The 16,448-nt window shown below is 54.0% G+C and overlaps 1 protein-coding gene across 2 annotated transcripts in view; it reads left to right on the top strand.

Moving 5' to 3' along the window:
* The first annotated feature begins 6,396 nt into the window (after positions 1 to 6,396).
* The window catches only part of IGSF21 (immunoglobin superfamily member 21), a 271,522-nt gene continuing 261,470 nt past the window's right edge, over positions 6,397 to 16,448 (top strand). Inside the window, exon 1 of one of the 2 annotated variants that reach the window (XM_015125791.3) lies at positions 6,397 to 6,808. In XM_015125791.3, the coding sequence (XP_014981277.2) occupies positions 6,739 to 6,808 (70 nt within the window). In that variant the 5' untranslated portion in view covers positions 6,397 to 6,738. 2 annotated transcript variants of the gene reach the window in all.

Raw genomic sequence — 16,448 nt, 5'->3', positions numbered from 1 at the left:
CCTCCTTCCTAACTCCCTCCCTCCCTACTTCCTTTCTTTCCTTCCTTCCTTCCTTCCTTCCTTCCTTCCTTCCTTCCTTCCTTCCTTCCTTCCTTCCTTCCTTCCTCTCTTCCAACCATCATTTTTTTTTGAGTGCTGAAGCTGGGATTTGAGCCTAGGCAGTCCAACTCTGGAGCCCATGCTTTAAGCCGGTGCACTTGACTACATCTGTTGGCACCTTCTAACTATGACTAATATCTGTTGGTCTAGGTCTCTCACAGTTAGCAAATGCAGTGATACAGGAAAAAGTAAAAATCTTGCTGATGCTTTCTAACCTTGGTTCATCTATCCATGCTTCCATCCATGTCCTTATCCACCCAACAATCCTTTCTCTAATCCATCTGTCAACCCACCCACCCACCTACCATTACTCATCTGCCCACTCACCCATCCATCCATCCATTCATCCAAGGATTCCCATATCCATCCATACAATCATTCTCACATCCATCCACCCATCCATTCATCCACCGACCCAGTAATTCTCATAACCAACTTCCTTCCTTGCATTTATCCAACAGTCACTTTCTTGAGCACCTACCACCTGTCAGACACAGTCAATACAGAGATGAATCAGCTGTGGTTCCTACGCTTATGTTGGTCACATTCCCGGACATCCATAAAACAATGTTATAGGTGCTGGTCCTGTGATCAGAAAGGCGAGTTACGCCTGACCCTGAGGGAGGGGAAAGAAAGGCTTCCCAACAGACGTGGCTATCAACCTTGGCCTTAATGGATGAGTGGGAATTGTTGGTTGGAGAAGGGGAGATGGCTATCAGGCAGGTAGAACAGGACCAGCAAAGGTAGAGAGGCAACAAAAGCCCCATAGTGTTGGAGGGACAGAGAATGATCCAGAGCATGAGGTGAGGGAGAGCAGGGGAAAGAGGGACAAAACCAGAGGGGGCTTAGGATGCAGCCAAGGGGGCATACTAAAGAGCTTGGGCCTTCGACAATACAGAGTGCTGTGAAAATAGAGAGCAGAGGAGTTGAGGTACAGACATGGTCAGAACCGTGTAGGAGAAAGGTCTCTCTAACGGTAGCAAGGAGGATGAACTGGGGAGGCTGGGTCTGGCAGCAGGGAACAGTTAGAAGAGATCATCTGGATTCAAATGACAGCTTCACCTCTTATTGACTCTATGCCCTAAGGCCAGGGCTTGCATTTCTATGTGTCTCAGTATTCTTGTTTATTCCATAGTCTAAACACAGAAACTACCCACAAGATTCTGGAAAGAATTCAACGAATAGTACAAGCAAAGTATAGCACTTGGCACATAGTAAGCACTCAATAAATGGCATCAATTGGCAATGGTTGTTGTTATTATTATTACTATTTCTACTGCTATGACATCGAGGAAGAGATCAGGAGGCTTGTTCAGGGCCAGAGCGGCATTTTCCACCCTGTGATTCACAGAGCTCTTGCTCACACGATGTTAATAGGTATTAATGGAAAGAGGGTTCTGAGGCCAAACAAGTGTGGACTTCAACCAAATAAAACTGGAAAACGAACACGGACAACCCAAACACAAAAAAACTGCAGGACTTCTCCTAACCTTTCATAGGCTCACGTGAACTATAAACTTCTGAGTGGAGAACAGCTGAGTTTGTAGCATTTCTCGAATATATTTAGCCATGAAACCCTTTTGCAAGAAATGTTTATTACAAACCTGCAAAACAAATGGTCAGTGGGACCCATTTTGGGGAACAATGGTCCTCCTGGGTCTAGTCCTTTTCTCTGACCCATAATGCTGAGGCCCCTTCTCCAGCCCACAGCTCGAGGTTCCCACGCACACCTGCTGACATCTTCCACCGGGAATATGTGATGGAACTTGAGAGCCCAGGTGGGGCTGAGGTTCATTAAGGACGGAGCATTGGACTTCATTCCAAGTGGCTGACTCCATATCAATTTGGGTCACTGGTGTTAAGGTGTCACTTTCAGTTGCATTTAATTTAAACAAACAATAAAAAGCTCTGTCCTGACTGTGATGGAAGGTGGTGGAGGTTTAATTCCAGCACAGAGAGGCAGAGTGCAGGATGGGAAAGCCGGAGGCCTGCAGGACTCAGTGGGTTGATGAGAGAGGGAGAGAGGAGGATAGAGAGGGAGAGAAATGTGGACCTCTGGAGCAGGGCCTGCCTGGGGAAGCCCACACTAGATCCTTGTCCCCAGAATACAGTATCCTCTACCCTGGCCACCTTGGGTAATTCTTTTCACTTCTCTGAGACTCAGTTTCCTTATCTGTAAACCAGACATAAACGAAGTTGGCACAGAGGACTTCTAGGAGGATTAAATGAGATAAGAGAGGTGGAACACACTGGATTCATGAGTTTTTATATCCAAATACTGGCTTCCAAGATGTGTGCTTGTTTATGTGTGTGTGGACATGTGTGTGTGTGTTTCTGTATGTGTGTGTGTTCCTCTATGTGTGTGTGGACCCGCGTGTGTGTGTTCCTGTATGTGTGTGGACACGTGTGTGTGCACACTTGGGTGTGGACATATGTCTGTGTGTGTGCCTGGGTATGTGTGGACATTTGTGTGTGTGTGGACGTGTGTGTGTGTGTGCGCCTGTGTGTGTGTGTGGGCATTTGTGTGTGTTCCTGTATGTGTGTGGACACGTGTGTGTGTGTGTACACACGTGTGCCTGTGTGTATGGACATTTGTGTGTGTGTGCCTGTGTGTGGGCATTTGTGGGTATGTGTGTGTGCCTGTGTGTATGTGTGTATGCTTGTGTGTGCCTGTGTTTGTGTGTGTACACTTGTGTGTGTCTGTGTTTGCGTGTGGACACTTATGTGTGTGCCTGTATGTGTGTACACTCGTGTGTGTCTGTGTACATTTGTGTGTGTTCCTCTGTGTGTGTGTACACTTGTGTGTGTGTGCCTGTGTGTGTGTGGTGTACTGTGTCTAGGTAAGGCGTTTGAGAACTCTGGTTCTGGAGTTCTTTCTGGGTTCGAATCTGGTCCTATTCCTTAGCTGTATTGTATTGAGAAAGTTGCTTAACTTCTCTGAGCCTCAGCTTTGCTATCTGTAAGACAGGACTAATGATGGGACCTACCTCATGCATTATTGCGCAGTGTCAATGAATTTACATACATTAAATACTTTCCTAGCACACTGCACAAAGAGTCACTTTCATAAGTACTTAAGACTCTTATTATTGAACCTCACTGGGTGTCCTGCTGCAAACCAGCAGAGCCCACGCCCTTGGGAGCCAGGTTTGGGGAGGCAGTCATGTGCTGCATCCCTTCCCTTTCCCGGCAGGGAGGGCGGGGACTAGAGGTCACAGAGGGGCCCTTTGACCTCTGGGGCTATTCCCTGGGGTCCTCAGAGGAGAAATTTGCTTTGTGCTGTAGCGCCCTCTGTTGGGAGAGCCTAGCTCAGCACTATGGACAGAGGGAGGCTGGGGGCAAACAGGCAAGGACTCAGGCTCAGTGTCAGAGGAAGAGGCCTGTCCTGCCGTGACTCATGGGTCTGAGTGCCAGGACTGCAAAGTGGAGGCCCTGCCAATCTATTAGGAGACAGGAGCCAAGGGACGTTAAGCAAATTAAAAGCCCCAGGGCTGTCCCGGGTGACCTTTTCCTTTGGCTAAGTCACCCGACCCTGTGCCCTCTGCAAACTGTGCTTCTCAGTGCTCCAGAGATGTCTTTCTCTGGGACAAAAGAAAGGCTTCAAAGCTGTATCTCATGAAACGGGAGCTGGAGGAGTGGGCTTCCCCGGAGAGACTTGTGAAGGCAGCCGTATTGCTACTCTTGTTACCATATGGCTATAGACAAGCACACCACCGCCAGGCCCCTTTGGGCAAAACCAACCGTGCACCTGAGCAGACACCTCCTCTCTGATGGGCCCAGTCAGAACACGTGATCCTGGCGCTCCGAGGAGGTTCACTGCCACAGGATGCCTACCAAGTGCCAGGCTTGTGCAAGGAGCTGAGGAACAGAGTGGATAAGACGGAATGACCTACCCTCATTCATTCATTCATTCATGCATCCATCCAACTGGTATTTGTTGAGGATCCACCATGTGCCAGGCACTGGCTAGGCATAATAATAATTATAATACAGGGTGATGTTAAAGAGAGTTGGGGTGATTCAGAAGTCCTGGGGCTGAAGGAGATCTCCAACACACCAGCCCCAATCCTTGGTCCTAGGAAGCAACCCTCCCTTGGCCGTTAGGCCTGCTTTTCTCCTCACTAGCATATCCTCAGATGTCATTTTCTAGCTCCTTCTGTTGGCTCTCTTTTCTAGCTGGTGTGAACCATGGCTGGGAAGAAACATCACTAAGGGACCCGGGAATCCCACCTACTCCCCGGCCCTCATTTCCAAGGGCTGGGCTGCAGGGATGCATCCAGGAAGCCTCACCCATTCAGGGTTTACCTGAGGAACTGATGTTGTCCACCTGCCTGGCTGCACGCTGATTTGCAGCTGGGGCCGGGGAGTAGGAATGCCCACACAGCGATGCTTGGCATTTCCCTGCATAACTCAGGCAAGCACAAGGGACCCTCCAGCTTGATGCTGTTCCCCAGCCAGGGAGCCCCTTCCACAGAGGGCTTAGAACATGGGATAGACTTTTGGGTTTGTTGACTTTTTCTTGGGTCAGAGCGGGGAGGGGAGGGCCGGGGAGGAAGCAGTTAGGGACTGCGCCCTGCAGCCTGAGAAGAAGGCGAGGGGGAGAGGTGACCTCAAGCTGACCCTCAGCAGCCTGGAGAAGGGGAGATCTGGGTGGATGCGCGTGAGAGGGAGCAAAGAACAGCAGCCCAAGGGAGAAGAAAGTACCTAAGGCTCCAAGTGTTCAAGCCATATGCAGTCCAATCAACCTGGCAACCAATTAGTCTGATTCACAAAAAAAAAAAAAAAAAAAAAAAAAAAAAAAAAAAAAATTCCCACGTAGGGACAAACTGTAATCAAACACCTATTTATAAGGGTTTATTATGATCATTGTTATTATTTTACTGAGAGGATCATTCTAAAGCCTGTCAGGTGAACGTATGCTTTCAGATCTTCATAAATGCAAATCGCTGCTTCTGGGGCGGGTGAGCAAGCTGAGCCACAGGGCTGCCTTGGGAGGCCATGGGGTGAGGTTCCAGAGGGCAGGCGGAGGGAGCAGTTTGCTTTCATGGACATCTCTGCACAAAGCTCACCGAGAGGCAGCCCAGCAACCACCCATTGCCCACCCTACTCCCCACACTGCTCTCAGAGGGCTGCTGGAGATGGAACTGGCTATGTACCCATTGCCCATGTAGGTAAACAATGCAACAGCCTGACTCAGAAACCTGCCAGAGCTAGGGAAGCTGGAGATTCTCCATAGAAGGCCTGGGTAAAGGGCCCCACCTGAGTTCTGAGCCACTTTTGCCCCTGGTTTTTCTGGCCCTTGCCAATCTCTTGGGTCCCTACCAATGGTGAAATTCTATCTCCTGAACTTCCTCATCTAACCACATCCCCAGCCCACCCCAAGGGCTAGAGTACCCCTCCCTTTCATCCTCACAGGAGGCCTCAAGGTCCACCGCCAGGCTTCATCCTCACAGGAGGCCTCAAGGTTCACCGCCAGGCTTCATCCTCACAGAAGGCCTCAAGGTCCACCGCCAGGGCTGAGGCTCAATGGTGTGTGCGTGTGTGTGTGTGTGTGTTGGTGGGAGAGTAATGGTAACATACAAGTCCCAAACCCGTTCTTCTCAGACGTGGGGAAAAATGGTGTCAGGTCTGGCAAAAAGGTGGAAACTTGGTCTGTGCCAGGAGGAAACAACCAGTTCCTCACCCATTCCTGGCTGGATCCCAGCATGTGGAAAAAAGACAGAACACACCCCATTTCCGTGGGTCCCTGGGGGAAGGAGCAGCCGTAATTGGGGAAGTTTCAGAACACGGAAACCCCTTAATCTTGCCCAATGAGGGCATTCATCTTTGGCAAGGCCAGAACTCTAGAGCCACACCCTGCCTGCCCTGCTCCCAGGATGGCATCTTTCCCTCTCGGGAGGGAGGCTGCCTCCTTTCATCAGACTGGGTAGTGGGGAGGGCGCTGGTAATCCCGGGGATGCGGGGGTGCTAGGGGAAGGGGGATCCGACAGAGCATAGCTTCCAGGGCGGGTTGCTGGGTCACCTGGGTAAGGGTTAAGAAGCTGGAGGCAGCAAGCCAGTTTTGAGTGAGGGGAGAGGGGAGGTTAGGAAGGGGTGAGCTCTCCTTCTCCCTGCAATAAATCGGCTTAGCGGACGAGAGCCGAACAGCCCAGAAAGGATTAAAGAAAAGTCTGTATAATACCCGGAGAGCGCGGCGAGGGGAGGGCGAGGAGGGCGGGGGGCGGGGAGAGGGGGAGGGACGGAGGGAGGGCGCGGGGAGCGGGGTGCTCTTGCCGCCGGGAGAGGCGAGCGCGAGGCAGAGAGAGCGCGATTCAGCTCCAAACTCCGGCGCTGCAGCCGATCCGACTCCGGGCCGCGGTGGGCACCGCGCGCAGCCGGGGAGCCGAGAACCGCGGCGCGCCCCGAGGACGCCCAGAGCTCGAGGGTTGCTACGCCTCGCAGAGCCGGAGCTGAGTCGAGCCGGGCGCCTGGGCGGCCCGGCCGCGGCGGCATGGGGGCGCCCCCGCGGCGCTCCGCTCTGCCCGCCACAGCCTCGGCCAGCGGCCGGAGGCAGGAGCGCGTCTGAGCCCATGGCGAGGGGACCCGCCACCGCCGCCGCCACCGCCGCCGCCCCGCCACCGCAGCCAGCTCCCGGGCACCATGCGAGCCGCCCCGAGCCTCCGCCGCTTCGTCTGCCTGCTGCTCGCCGCGATCCTGGACCTGGCTTGCGGTGAGTGCGCTGGCGCCTGGCGGGTGCCGGGCGGGGAACGCGCGCGGGGATGGGGCACCGGGGGAGAGCGCGGGCTGGGGTCGCTCCGAGAGGCTCGGGCTACGAGCACCGGTCCTGCCTCGGGTCTGTGGAGCTGGTTGGCTTGATGAGGGAGGGAGGACGCCTCTGGGGAGAGCGCTCATGGGTTTGTGCCAGGGTGTGTGTGTGTGTATACAATCGTGTGTCTTTGTTGTGTCTCTGCGTGAGGGTGTCCGGGAAGGAGCTATGTGGGGAGAAGGTGCGGGAGTGTATTTAGAGATGCAAGTGTGTGTGCGCCTGTGTGTGTGACGGTGTGGGATCTGTGTGTGAGTGAGCGAGTGTCTGGAGGGGTGTTAGAGTGTCTGTGTCAGTTACATGGAGAAGGTGTATGTGTGAGAGTGTGAGAGAATGTTGGGGGGGTGTGAACATGTGCCAGCTTCCCGGTGAGGATGTGAAGTGTGTGAGCTTGTGTCATTGTGGGTGTGAGGTGTTAGGGGGTGGGTATGTGAGGTTTGGCGTTTCACGCGTGTCCCGAGTGTGCAGGTCTCTAGGGGTGTACGACAGCGGATTACTATTTCTGTGTGCACAGGAGACGGGACTTGGGCAGGAGTGTGCTTATCTGGGATGGGTGGGGGTGGAGGTGCCTGGGGGTCGTGTGCTTTGTGGGCCTGGGAGTGTGTGTATGCGTGCCATGGAGCGTGTGGTTCTTGTGTGCAGGGAGGTATGGACGCGTCCGGGACTGGGGAGTTGTGAGCAGCTCAGTGTGTGTGTGTGTGTGTGTGTGTGTGTGTGTGTGTGTGTCCCGTGTGGACTTGCTCCCGGGTTAGACTAAGCCAGCTGGAAGGAGGTTGAAGCTGAGCGGGTTCTCCGGAGCCAGCGAGAGGTGGCTCCGCAGCCCCAGGGTCCGCGGTTCGCGGCCGGCCTCCCGTCCAGCGCAGCCGCGTAGTGGGTCTTAAATGGTGACAGAGCCGAAACCTTTTCGCGCAGTGAGCGGAGAGCCAACGCGAGGCTAAAAGCCAGGCGGGAGGGAGGCGGGACCAGCGAAGAGCCGCGGGCACCGAGACTAGAGGGTCCGCGTCGGGGATCCTCCTCCAAGCCTGGTGCCAACCTCAGCCTGGCTGGAGTCAGAGCCTGGCTCCGCCTCGGAGGGGGAGGGGGACGCGAGGTGCCAAAAAGTCGTCTTTATGATCGATAAGGTCTCGACCCCGAGCCCCACTGGGTGATAGAGGTGGACATCACCTCTGTCCTATGCCATAGCCTTCTCCCAGCAGGAGGTGCCTGCTTAGGCTCCGAGAGTGCCTGCTAGGAAGGGGTGCCCCCTTAAAAATTACCCCAACTCCTTCTACCCCGAAGTCCTTGGGGAGTGCTGGGTCTGCTGATAGGAGAAGCTGCAGAATTTGAGCCTGGAAGGTAGTCCTGACAGCGAGGGGGGAGGGGTTGGTGTAACCCAGAAGGAATGCAAACCCTGTACTTTGTTCCCCTATCCTTGGAACAAGAGACTTTCCAAAGTGGATCAAAATCTACCCCCTCAACTTTGGGTTGAGGGCTCCCGGCTTCGGATGCCTCTAGAGGGAAAGGTTATATGGGGGAGGTCCCGGTTCCAGCGCCGCCGAGAGGGCACTGGGTTTGTTGAAAGGCACTGGAGCCCTCACCTGGACATTGCAGGGAGCGGGGGTTGAAGGATGGGGACCGAAGGTAAGCACCCCTTTTCCTGGGAATGCGCATAACAGAGAGACAAGGCAGGGTGGTGGAGAGGACTGATGGGAAGGGCTTGGTGGGAAACCCTGGCTCCGTCAGGACCCCACCCTGCGAGCTCTCCCTGGAACCCGGGAGCAGCGTTCTTCTGGCTGCCGGGCTGCGGAGAGCAGACCCGGCATCCTGGCGCCTCCGATCCCTTTGCCCGCCTCTGCGGGCTGCGGGAGGCGGGGGTTGGCGTGGCTGAGGGTGAGCGCATCTGGGCCGGGGGAGCCAGCGAGGCCTCCGAGCTCAGCTGCGCAGGATGAAGGAAGAGCGCAGACCCGGATCGCGAATGGGAAACTTTGAGCCTCTGGGGTGCAGAGGGAGGTCCGAGGCCGCCGGGAGCCCTCTCTTCTCCGCAGAGGAGAGCACAGGAGGGTGGGGTCCCTCCTTCCTCCTTCCAAGTCTGTGCCCAGAATGGGGGGCGGGGTGCGAGAAGAGTCCGTGAGAGACGCAAGAGGCGGGCCGTGCCGGAGGAGGGCGCCCTTCCTGGAGGTGGCCGAGAGAGGTGCACCTGGCAGCGGCTTTGCAGGGCCACCTGCCTCGGAGGGCGGAGAAAGGAGCAACCCGGGCCGGCCTTTACGAACGTACTGGCGGTCACTGCTCGGGGAGGGACACGGCCAGAGCGCCCTCGCCGGTTCTGCCCCATTCGCGTGGCAGAGCAAGGGTGCCCGACGCTAGAGAGTCGGGTCTGGCAGGAGGAAGGAGGCCGCTGCCCCTCGCACTGGCTGGGCCGGAAGTCCTTGCCCTGGCTCCCCACTTCCCAGAATCACACCCTCCAGAGGAGAATCCCACATTTCTCGGGGCTCCCGGGAGTGTTCTGGGGCGTTTTCAGCTCCTCCAGCCCCCGTGAACTGTGCCTGGGCACTTCTGGGAAGTCCTGCACTGGAGCCTGTATAGTGGCGCCGGGCTGGGGGTGGAGGAGTGCTCCTCAGCCGCTGTTCAGCCCTGGGAAACGCTCCGCTGACAGCAGGGTGGGGGCGGCCCCAGTTAGGGGTAGCCCACGGCCCCAGCCGGGGGTCTCCGGGATTGCGCGGGCGGAGGTGGGTGGCCCGGCCGGTTCTCTGGTTCTCTGTCTCCGCAGCCGCGTGTCAGCAGGTGGGTGGGATGGAAGGGCTGTCTCCGCTGGGCCGCCGCAGCCGCAGCGCCGAGACTGCGGGGGCTCTGCGCGCGCGAGCGGGTGTGACGACTTTATATATTTATCCTCCCTTCACACGCCCCCTTCCCACCGGGCGGGGGCTCTGGCGCGGTAGGGTTTCTTCTCCAGCCCCAACCGGGGGAACTAAGGCTCCTAATCCCTTGCAGGCTGCCCCGCCCATGTCCCTCCAGCGGGGCCCCGCCCCTAGTCATAAACTCCACCCCTCTTCCACCCCCCAACCACCCTGCAAATGGGAGTTTTTCATTTTCGTGTTTTAAGTGCAGAGAATATTGGAGCTGGAGCGACCTCGGAGATCACTCACTTCGGTGGTGTTGAAACTTTTGTATTTTTCTTTTTCTTTAAAGTAGGAGAACCCGTTTGGAGGAAACATTATCACCCTCCTAAATTCTCCATACCTTGAGCAAGATGATAGGTCCGAAAGCAGAGCTGCCCTAGTGGATGCTGAGATGAGGCCCACATGGAGCGCTTCTTCCACACAAGTCTTTCACAGCCTTAGACTGCTCCCTTCCTCCGCAGCTAATATCGTAGCTGGGGTTTTGTTTTTTCAGTAGCCCCGATTATATGGATCAGCTGCGATGTGTCAAGCAGGATGCTGGCTGCTGCTTCGCAGTCCTCATTCATGCTGCAAGATGGATTTAAGACCTTCTTTTCACAGACTAGGAAACTGAGGTTCAGAGGTTTCAGACTTGTTAACGACAGAAGCGCAGGCTCCTTCCCTCTCCCTCCTAGTTCTGCCCCGGGCTCCTCTGTCCTCCACATCTCCCCTCTCTGGCCACAAAGACTCCCTTGGGCAGGGCATGTGAACAGAGAAGGACCCACGTCATCTGAGTGATGCCTCAGATTTGCCTGGCTACTCTGATATTTCAGAACGTCAGTCACACACATACTTGAACTTCGCTACACTCTCCCAAGACGGGCAGAGAAGGGAGTAGGGGAAGGAGGTGGAGGAGTTTAGGGGACTTGCTTAGGTGCCTGGTTTATAGCAGTGTGTGACTTCAAAGGCAGAGACCAACAAAAAGGAGGCTGGTTAGTTCTATTAATTGGGTTTCCTGGAATTTGCAGAGGTATTTAACCTGGGCAGTTGACAGCCTGGCTTACCACCTTGCCCACCTCTGCTACAGCCCCAGGCCACCAGGAATTCATGTATTCATGCATCCAACAAATGCTTATTGTATATCATGTGCCAGACACGGTGCTGAGCATTGGGAAAGCGGCTCTGAGCTTGGTAGAGGAGTCCCCTGCCCCTGTGGTGTTTAAGGTCAGTGGTAAATTGATGCTTCATTTAGAGGGAGGAAGGGGCTATTATCTCTCTCTGGCCCTAACCGAGCCAGGCATCATGCCATGTGGTTTATCATTCTTGTCTCATAGAATCCTTACAAGCACCCTGAGAAGTAAAATAAGGCCCATTTTGTAGATGAGGAAACTGAGGCTCAGAGAGGCTAGGTAACTTTGCCAAGGCTACTGAGTCGTTAAATGGCAAGCAGGAATTCAGATACAGGGCTGTCTGACTCCCTGACCTGTGCTTCCTCCCTCCATGCTCCGCTATCTCCTGGTGATAATTTCCTGAGCCCCAGCCACATGGATGTGTCCAGTCTCCTGTCTGGATGCCTGACTCCTTCCCAAACCCACACTGAAATAGAATCATCCAGGGTGTTCATCTGCACAGATGGGAGAGGGAGTGTTCCTGAAAGCTATTGCCATCACCAAGAGAATGAATAGGCATCTGCTGTGGGCAGGGCACATCTGAAAAGAGCAAGGCCTATGAGTGTGATCCTCATCCCAGGGCAGCGAGAGGCTGGGCATGTTTCCGAAGAGATGAATGACAGTCTGTTTTGTCCATCCTCCCTCTCCACCTCCTTTCCTCCCCCATCCACTCCTGTTCCCTTCCCCTCTTTTTTCTTTTCTTCTTCTTTTTTCTTTTTTAAATAAAAGGAGGTTCAGGATCTTTTGTATGTGGAGGAACTGGGAGTTTCAAAACCAGGTCTGAAGCAATCCAGAGACAGCTGCTTTTTCATCACTAGAAAGGGAGTACAGCAGCCCTTACTACTTGTAGGAGGGTGCAAAGCTGTTCATTTCAAATGATAAATGTCAGTAGTGGTAAAACACATGACATCACTTCCTAGGAGGTGTCCTTCTTTAGGATGAAATTCCAAGGAAGATTGGGGTGGTGAGATCCTGGAACCCACCTTTATGCTTTCAGTGAGCTCCCGGAGTGGAGGGGGCCCATGTTCACTGAGACCCCTGGCCAAGATTCCATGGACAGAGCAAATAAAGGTAGTGTGTATGGGGCTGGAGGTGTAGGCCCTGTTCAGCCACCTCTGCAGCCCAAAATAGCAGGAGAGACAGGTCGTGGACAGGGGGTGGATTGGGGGTGGGGTCTTTCTGAGACTCAGATTTCAGTCCCCTCCCAGGAAAGGAACTTGGTGTTTGTCTTGTCCACCAGTCTTTGTTACATCTCCTGGCCACGTACTAGATTTGCTTTGGGAAATCACCCCCACCCTCCCCCACCCCCCAAACACACAAATTGCATGACATCTTGGTGAGTGAGACTACTGGGTAAGGCATCCCCAAGGTGGGCCCTGGAATCTGAATATTGAGCAGACTGTCACAAAGACTGAGAATCACTAGAATGTCCCCCTTGCCATTGGGACCCCCTGGAAACCATCCTTTGTTGGTTTCCTGAGACTGATAATGATGGGACCTACCTCCCAGGGTGCTGAGAGGGTGGAATCAGGCATTACAAGCCGAGCTCTTGGTTAGTCCCGTGGGCTCTGATGCTTGTTACTATTGTAAACCATGGTAACGATGAGTACCCGCTGAAGCAGCCCCAGTCCTTGTGGTCCTCGACTTTTCCACAGTGTTCTCATTGGTTACTTTTTTTTGGCTTGAGTGTCCAGCGTCAATTTCTGCTGCTTGCAAGGGAAGGATCGCATGTGATAACCTCCCTAGGTGTGATGACCGGTGCCAGCCTTGGAGTTGCCAGTCAGTGCACTCTTGGTAATGCACAGAGGATGGTTCATGGCCCTCTGGCTGGGGGATGACCAATCCCACCGCCTGTCCTCTGTCTTTCCCTGGAGTCTTGAGGCCCATTGAGTGCAGTCTGAGACACAAGCTGTTCCCTGCTAGTAAAATGTACAGATGGAGCCAGTCTTATTGTGAACTTCCAATCCCCTGACCCACTAGACCCTGCTCCACGCAGGCAGGGACCCCATCTGGTTCTGCTCACTGTTGAGTCTTCTCCACATAGCAGGTGATCAGTCAGGTTGTTTGTTTGGGTGATTAGGTTACCTCTGGCCTTTCGACATGTGCATCCTGGTTTTGAAGAGGGCTGAGCATGTGGCTTTTTATTTCTATGGAAAATTGTGTGAAAAGGCTTATAGCATGTGGAATTGAGGCTGGACTTGCAGATGGACTTCCTGGCAGCAAAGATGTTCTGATCCTGGAACTACATTCTTTCTTTCTGAAGTTTCTCAGATAATCAAAGTAGCAGAGGCCCTGACTAGACATCTTAACTCTCTACCTGCTGGCAGTACTAGAAAATGGACAAAACGCTTCCACACCCATTATTCCATTTAGATCTCACATCAGACATGGAGACAGCTGGTCTTGTACCCGTTGAACAGATGAGGGAAAATGAGGCCCGGGAAGATGAAAGGATGGCAGTAGGCAGTGGCTGGACTGGAACCCAGATTCTGTGGCTGCAAGCTCAGCCTTCCTCCCATCCTTAACCCATTGCTGGGCTTCATTCAGTCCGCAGGGGTGTGGCATGAGACAGGTCAGTTTCCCATGTGCTTACAGGCCAGTAAGCTTTGACTTGAAGTGTGCACTGTGAGCTGCGTGCTGCTGTAGCCAGTTTGCTGATATGACTTCCTCCATCCTCCACTGCTGTCCAAGTGGGTGTTATATCCCCAGTCCACAGGTGAGGACACTGACATGCCCATGGTCACACAGTTTGAGACCAGAACTCACTGTCTCCCCTGTCCCTACAGTCTTGTCCTGCTCAGAGATTTCTGGCCTTAGCTTCTCCATCCTTTGCCTCCTCCCCAACTTCCGCCCTTTCTTGGCTCAGAGAGCAGACATCTGCCCTCAGCTAGCACAGCCCCTGGCTCCCTATAAGGCTTTCTCCAAGTCTCTGCTCACCCACATCCTCCCTCCACAGCCCCCCCACCACACACACACACAGACTCAGGTGTGCCCTAAGCATGTTGGCAGCAGCACTTTGGGCAACACTTTGAAAGCAGCCCCCCTCTGGGGCTGGAGATGGTTGAGGGTAGTCTCCCTCCTGAACAGAACTCTTGGGGGTGAGCATCCCTGCACCCCCGGCCCTGGCACCCGGCCTGGCTCTGAGCACATAGATCCTGAAGATGTGTTTGTTGAATGAATGAATGCTGTCTCCCCTGAGCCTGAGGTTTGGTTCAAACACCAGACCCAGGCTTGTTTCCTGGCCCTACTCAGTTGCCTCTGGAAGTACTTTCTGGTGTGAGAATGTGTCCATTGTCCTTCTCCATTCCATGGACCACTGTGGCATCACAGCTGGCATCTGGAGGAGGGGCCAACATTGCAAGGTGGTGGGAAGACCAAGGGGGCTTCGTGTGCCTTCTATGTTCTCCCTGGAGAGGGGACTGTCCTAGATGGTCAATGGTAGGGGGATTTGGGAAGGTAAAGAAAGAAGGAAGGAGGAAGGGAAGGAAGGAAGAAAGATGAGAAGGGAGGGAGGGAGGGAGGGAGGGGGGAAGAGAGGAAGGAAAGAAGGAAAGAAGGAAGGGAGGGAGGGAGGGAAGGAGGGAGGGAGGAGCGAGCATTCACTGAGCAGCTACTATGTGCCAAACCCTGTGCCAGACATGTTCACGCATAACATCATACTCAACTATCCCAGAAATGGCCATTTGGAAGATAATATTCTCCACCTTTACAGATGAGGTAAAGAGGCTTGGAAAGATTGTGTGACTTGCCTGAGTGAGGGGCAGAGCCAGATTCACACGCAGGCACCGATTTGCACATCTCTTCCCAACTCTGAATTTTTCCCATTGGTAGCTTGAAATGGACCATTACTGGAGTATTCACACAATGAAAATCAGCAAACTATACACTGGGGCCTCCCTCACCCCAGAATTGGTTGTTACACATTTGCCAGCACACCCCTAGGTATGCCCATCCTTCCTAATCCCTGTCTCTGTGGGGGAGCCACCTGGGGTTAATGTGCTTTGGTTTCCATCTGCACTGGGCTCATGTTGTCGACCACTTCCTAACAAAGTATCCTTGGGCAAGACACTCACTGTCTGAGTCATAGTTTCCCTGTCTTTTAAAAATAGAGGGTAAGTGAGAGAGAGTAATAGCACATGAAAGCTTTTGGCATGAAACCTTTCTTTCCCTTCCTCCTGATGGGACCAGCAGGCCGTGGAGACTCCGAGATGAGAGTGGGGTCACTGTTTCTTCTCCCTCTGCTCGAGCTGCTTTGGCCGAGAAGTCCATGATCCAGTCACTTCCATTAATTAAGCAGCTGCCCCAGGCCTAATTCTGGACTGACAGAGGCATCTCGGGAAGTTTCAGGTTGTGGGCAATCCCACGTTCACTGGGAACGATAAAAAATCACGTGTAATCAAATAGCCAATACAGGGCTTGAACCAAGCTTATGTCTTTGGGGATTAAAGGCAGTGGCGCAGGAAGGCTCTGAAGGATTGAAACAATCTTGACAGGTCAGGAGAGGGTTCCGGGCAGAAGAAACAGCACATGCAAAAGGCTGGGGGGAGAAGGGGGAATGCCATCTGGGCAGGTGAGGGTTGGAGCCATGAGGCACGTGGCCTTGCTTAAGCGCAGGTCCTGGCTGAGAAGCTGGGGAGGAGGTTGGAGGAGCTGGCAGAGACCTGCCTGCTAGGGAAGCGGTCTGGATTTGAGCCCATGGGCTGAGGGGAACGGTTGAAAAGAGTGGAGTGGCATTCCCAGAGCACGGCTCTAGGAAGATTAATTTGGCTTTTCTGGGCCACCTGAAGCTGGAAGCTCTTTCGAACCTCCACTGGGTTATAAATGGTTGCTCTGAGCTGCCCAAAGAGACAATGGACTCCAGAAAGAAATGCCATCATTTGGAGATGGCCCACTTCTCCCAGCACATCCTGACTCGGCAAGAAGCGAAAGCCAGGGCCCTGCCCAGGCCCTACCAAGATTGCGCAGCCTGGAATGAGGCTGCCCCAGCCCGAGTGTGTAACTTGGGCCTGATCCAAGAGGCCCAAGGGAGGAGAGCGTGGTCCTGGGGAGAAGCTTCTAGATCTCCAGTGGGCATGGGCTTTGTGGTCTAACCGGCCTTCAGATTCCACCTCCACCACTTGTTCAATATGTGGACTCAAGTAACCTCTTCATTGCTTTTATCCTTGGTTTCTTCAACTGCACTTGTAACTCTTCACGGTGTCCTCATGGGGTGGGGGCTGCTGGGAAGCGTGAATGGATAATACCAGGAGACCATAGGCACAGTGGCTAGCACACAGTAGGTGTTTGAAAAGTGGTTGCTCCCTTGATGATGTTTGGCTCCCGACCACATGGTAGGAGCACCCTCCAAGTTTGAAGGGGAAGAAGTGTTTATAACCCTCGATGCCCAGGAGGAGAGGATGCGTGGCAGGTTTCCCCACGTGGATCACTGGAAGAATCTTTGGGTTTGGAATTACAGAGCATCTGAGCCAGAAGGGCGCTGGGAAATTATCTGCACTATCTCCTCTCTCCCCATTTTAGAGATGA

Source organism: Macaca mulatta, chromosome 1 (genome assembly GCF_049350105.2).
Source record: "Macaca mulatta isolate MMU2019108-1 chromosome 1, T2T-MMU8v2.0, whole genome shotgun sequence".
Taxonomy (NCBI): domain Eukaryota; kingdom Metazoa; phylum Chordata; class Mammalia; order Primates; family Cercopithecidae; genus Macaca; species Macaca mulatta.
The sequence above is the reverse complement of the archived record's forward strand: the minus strand, read 5'-3'. Positions and strand labels throughout refer to the sequence as shown.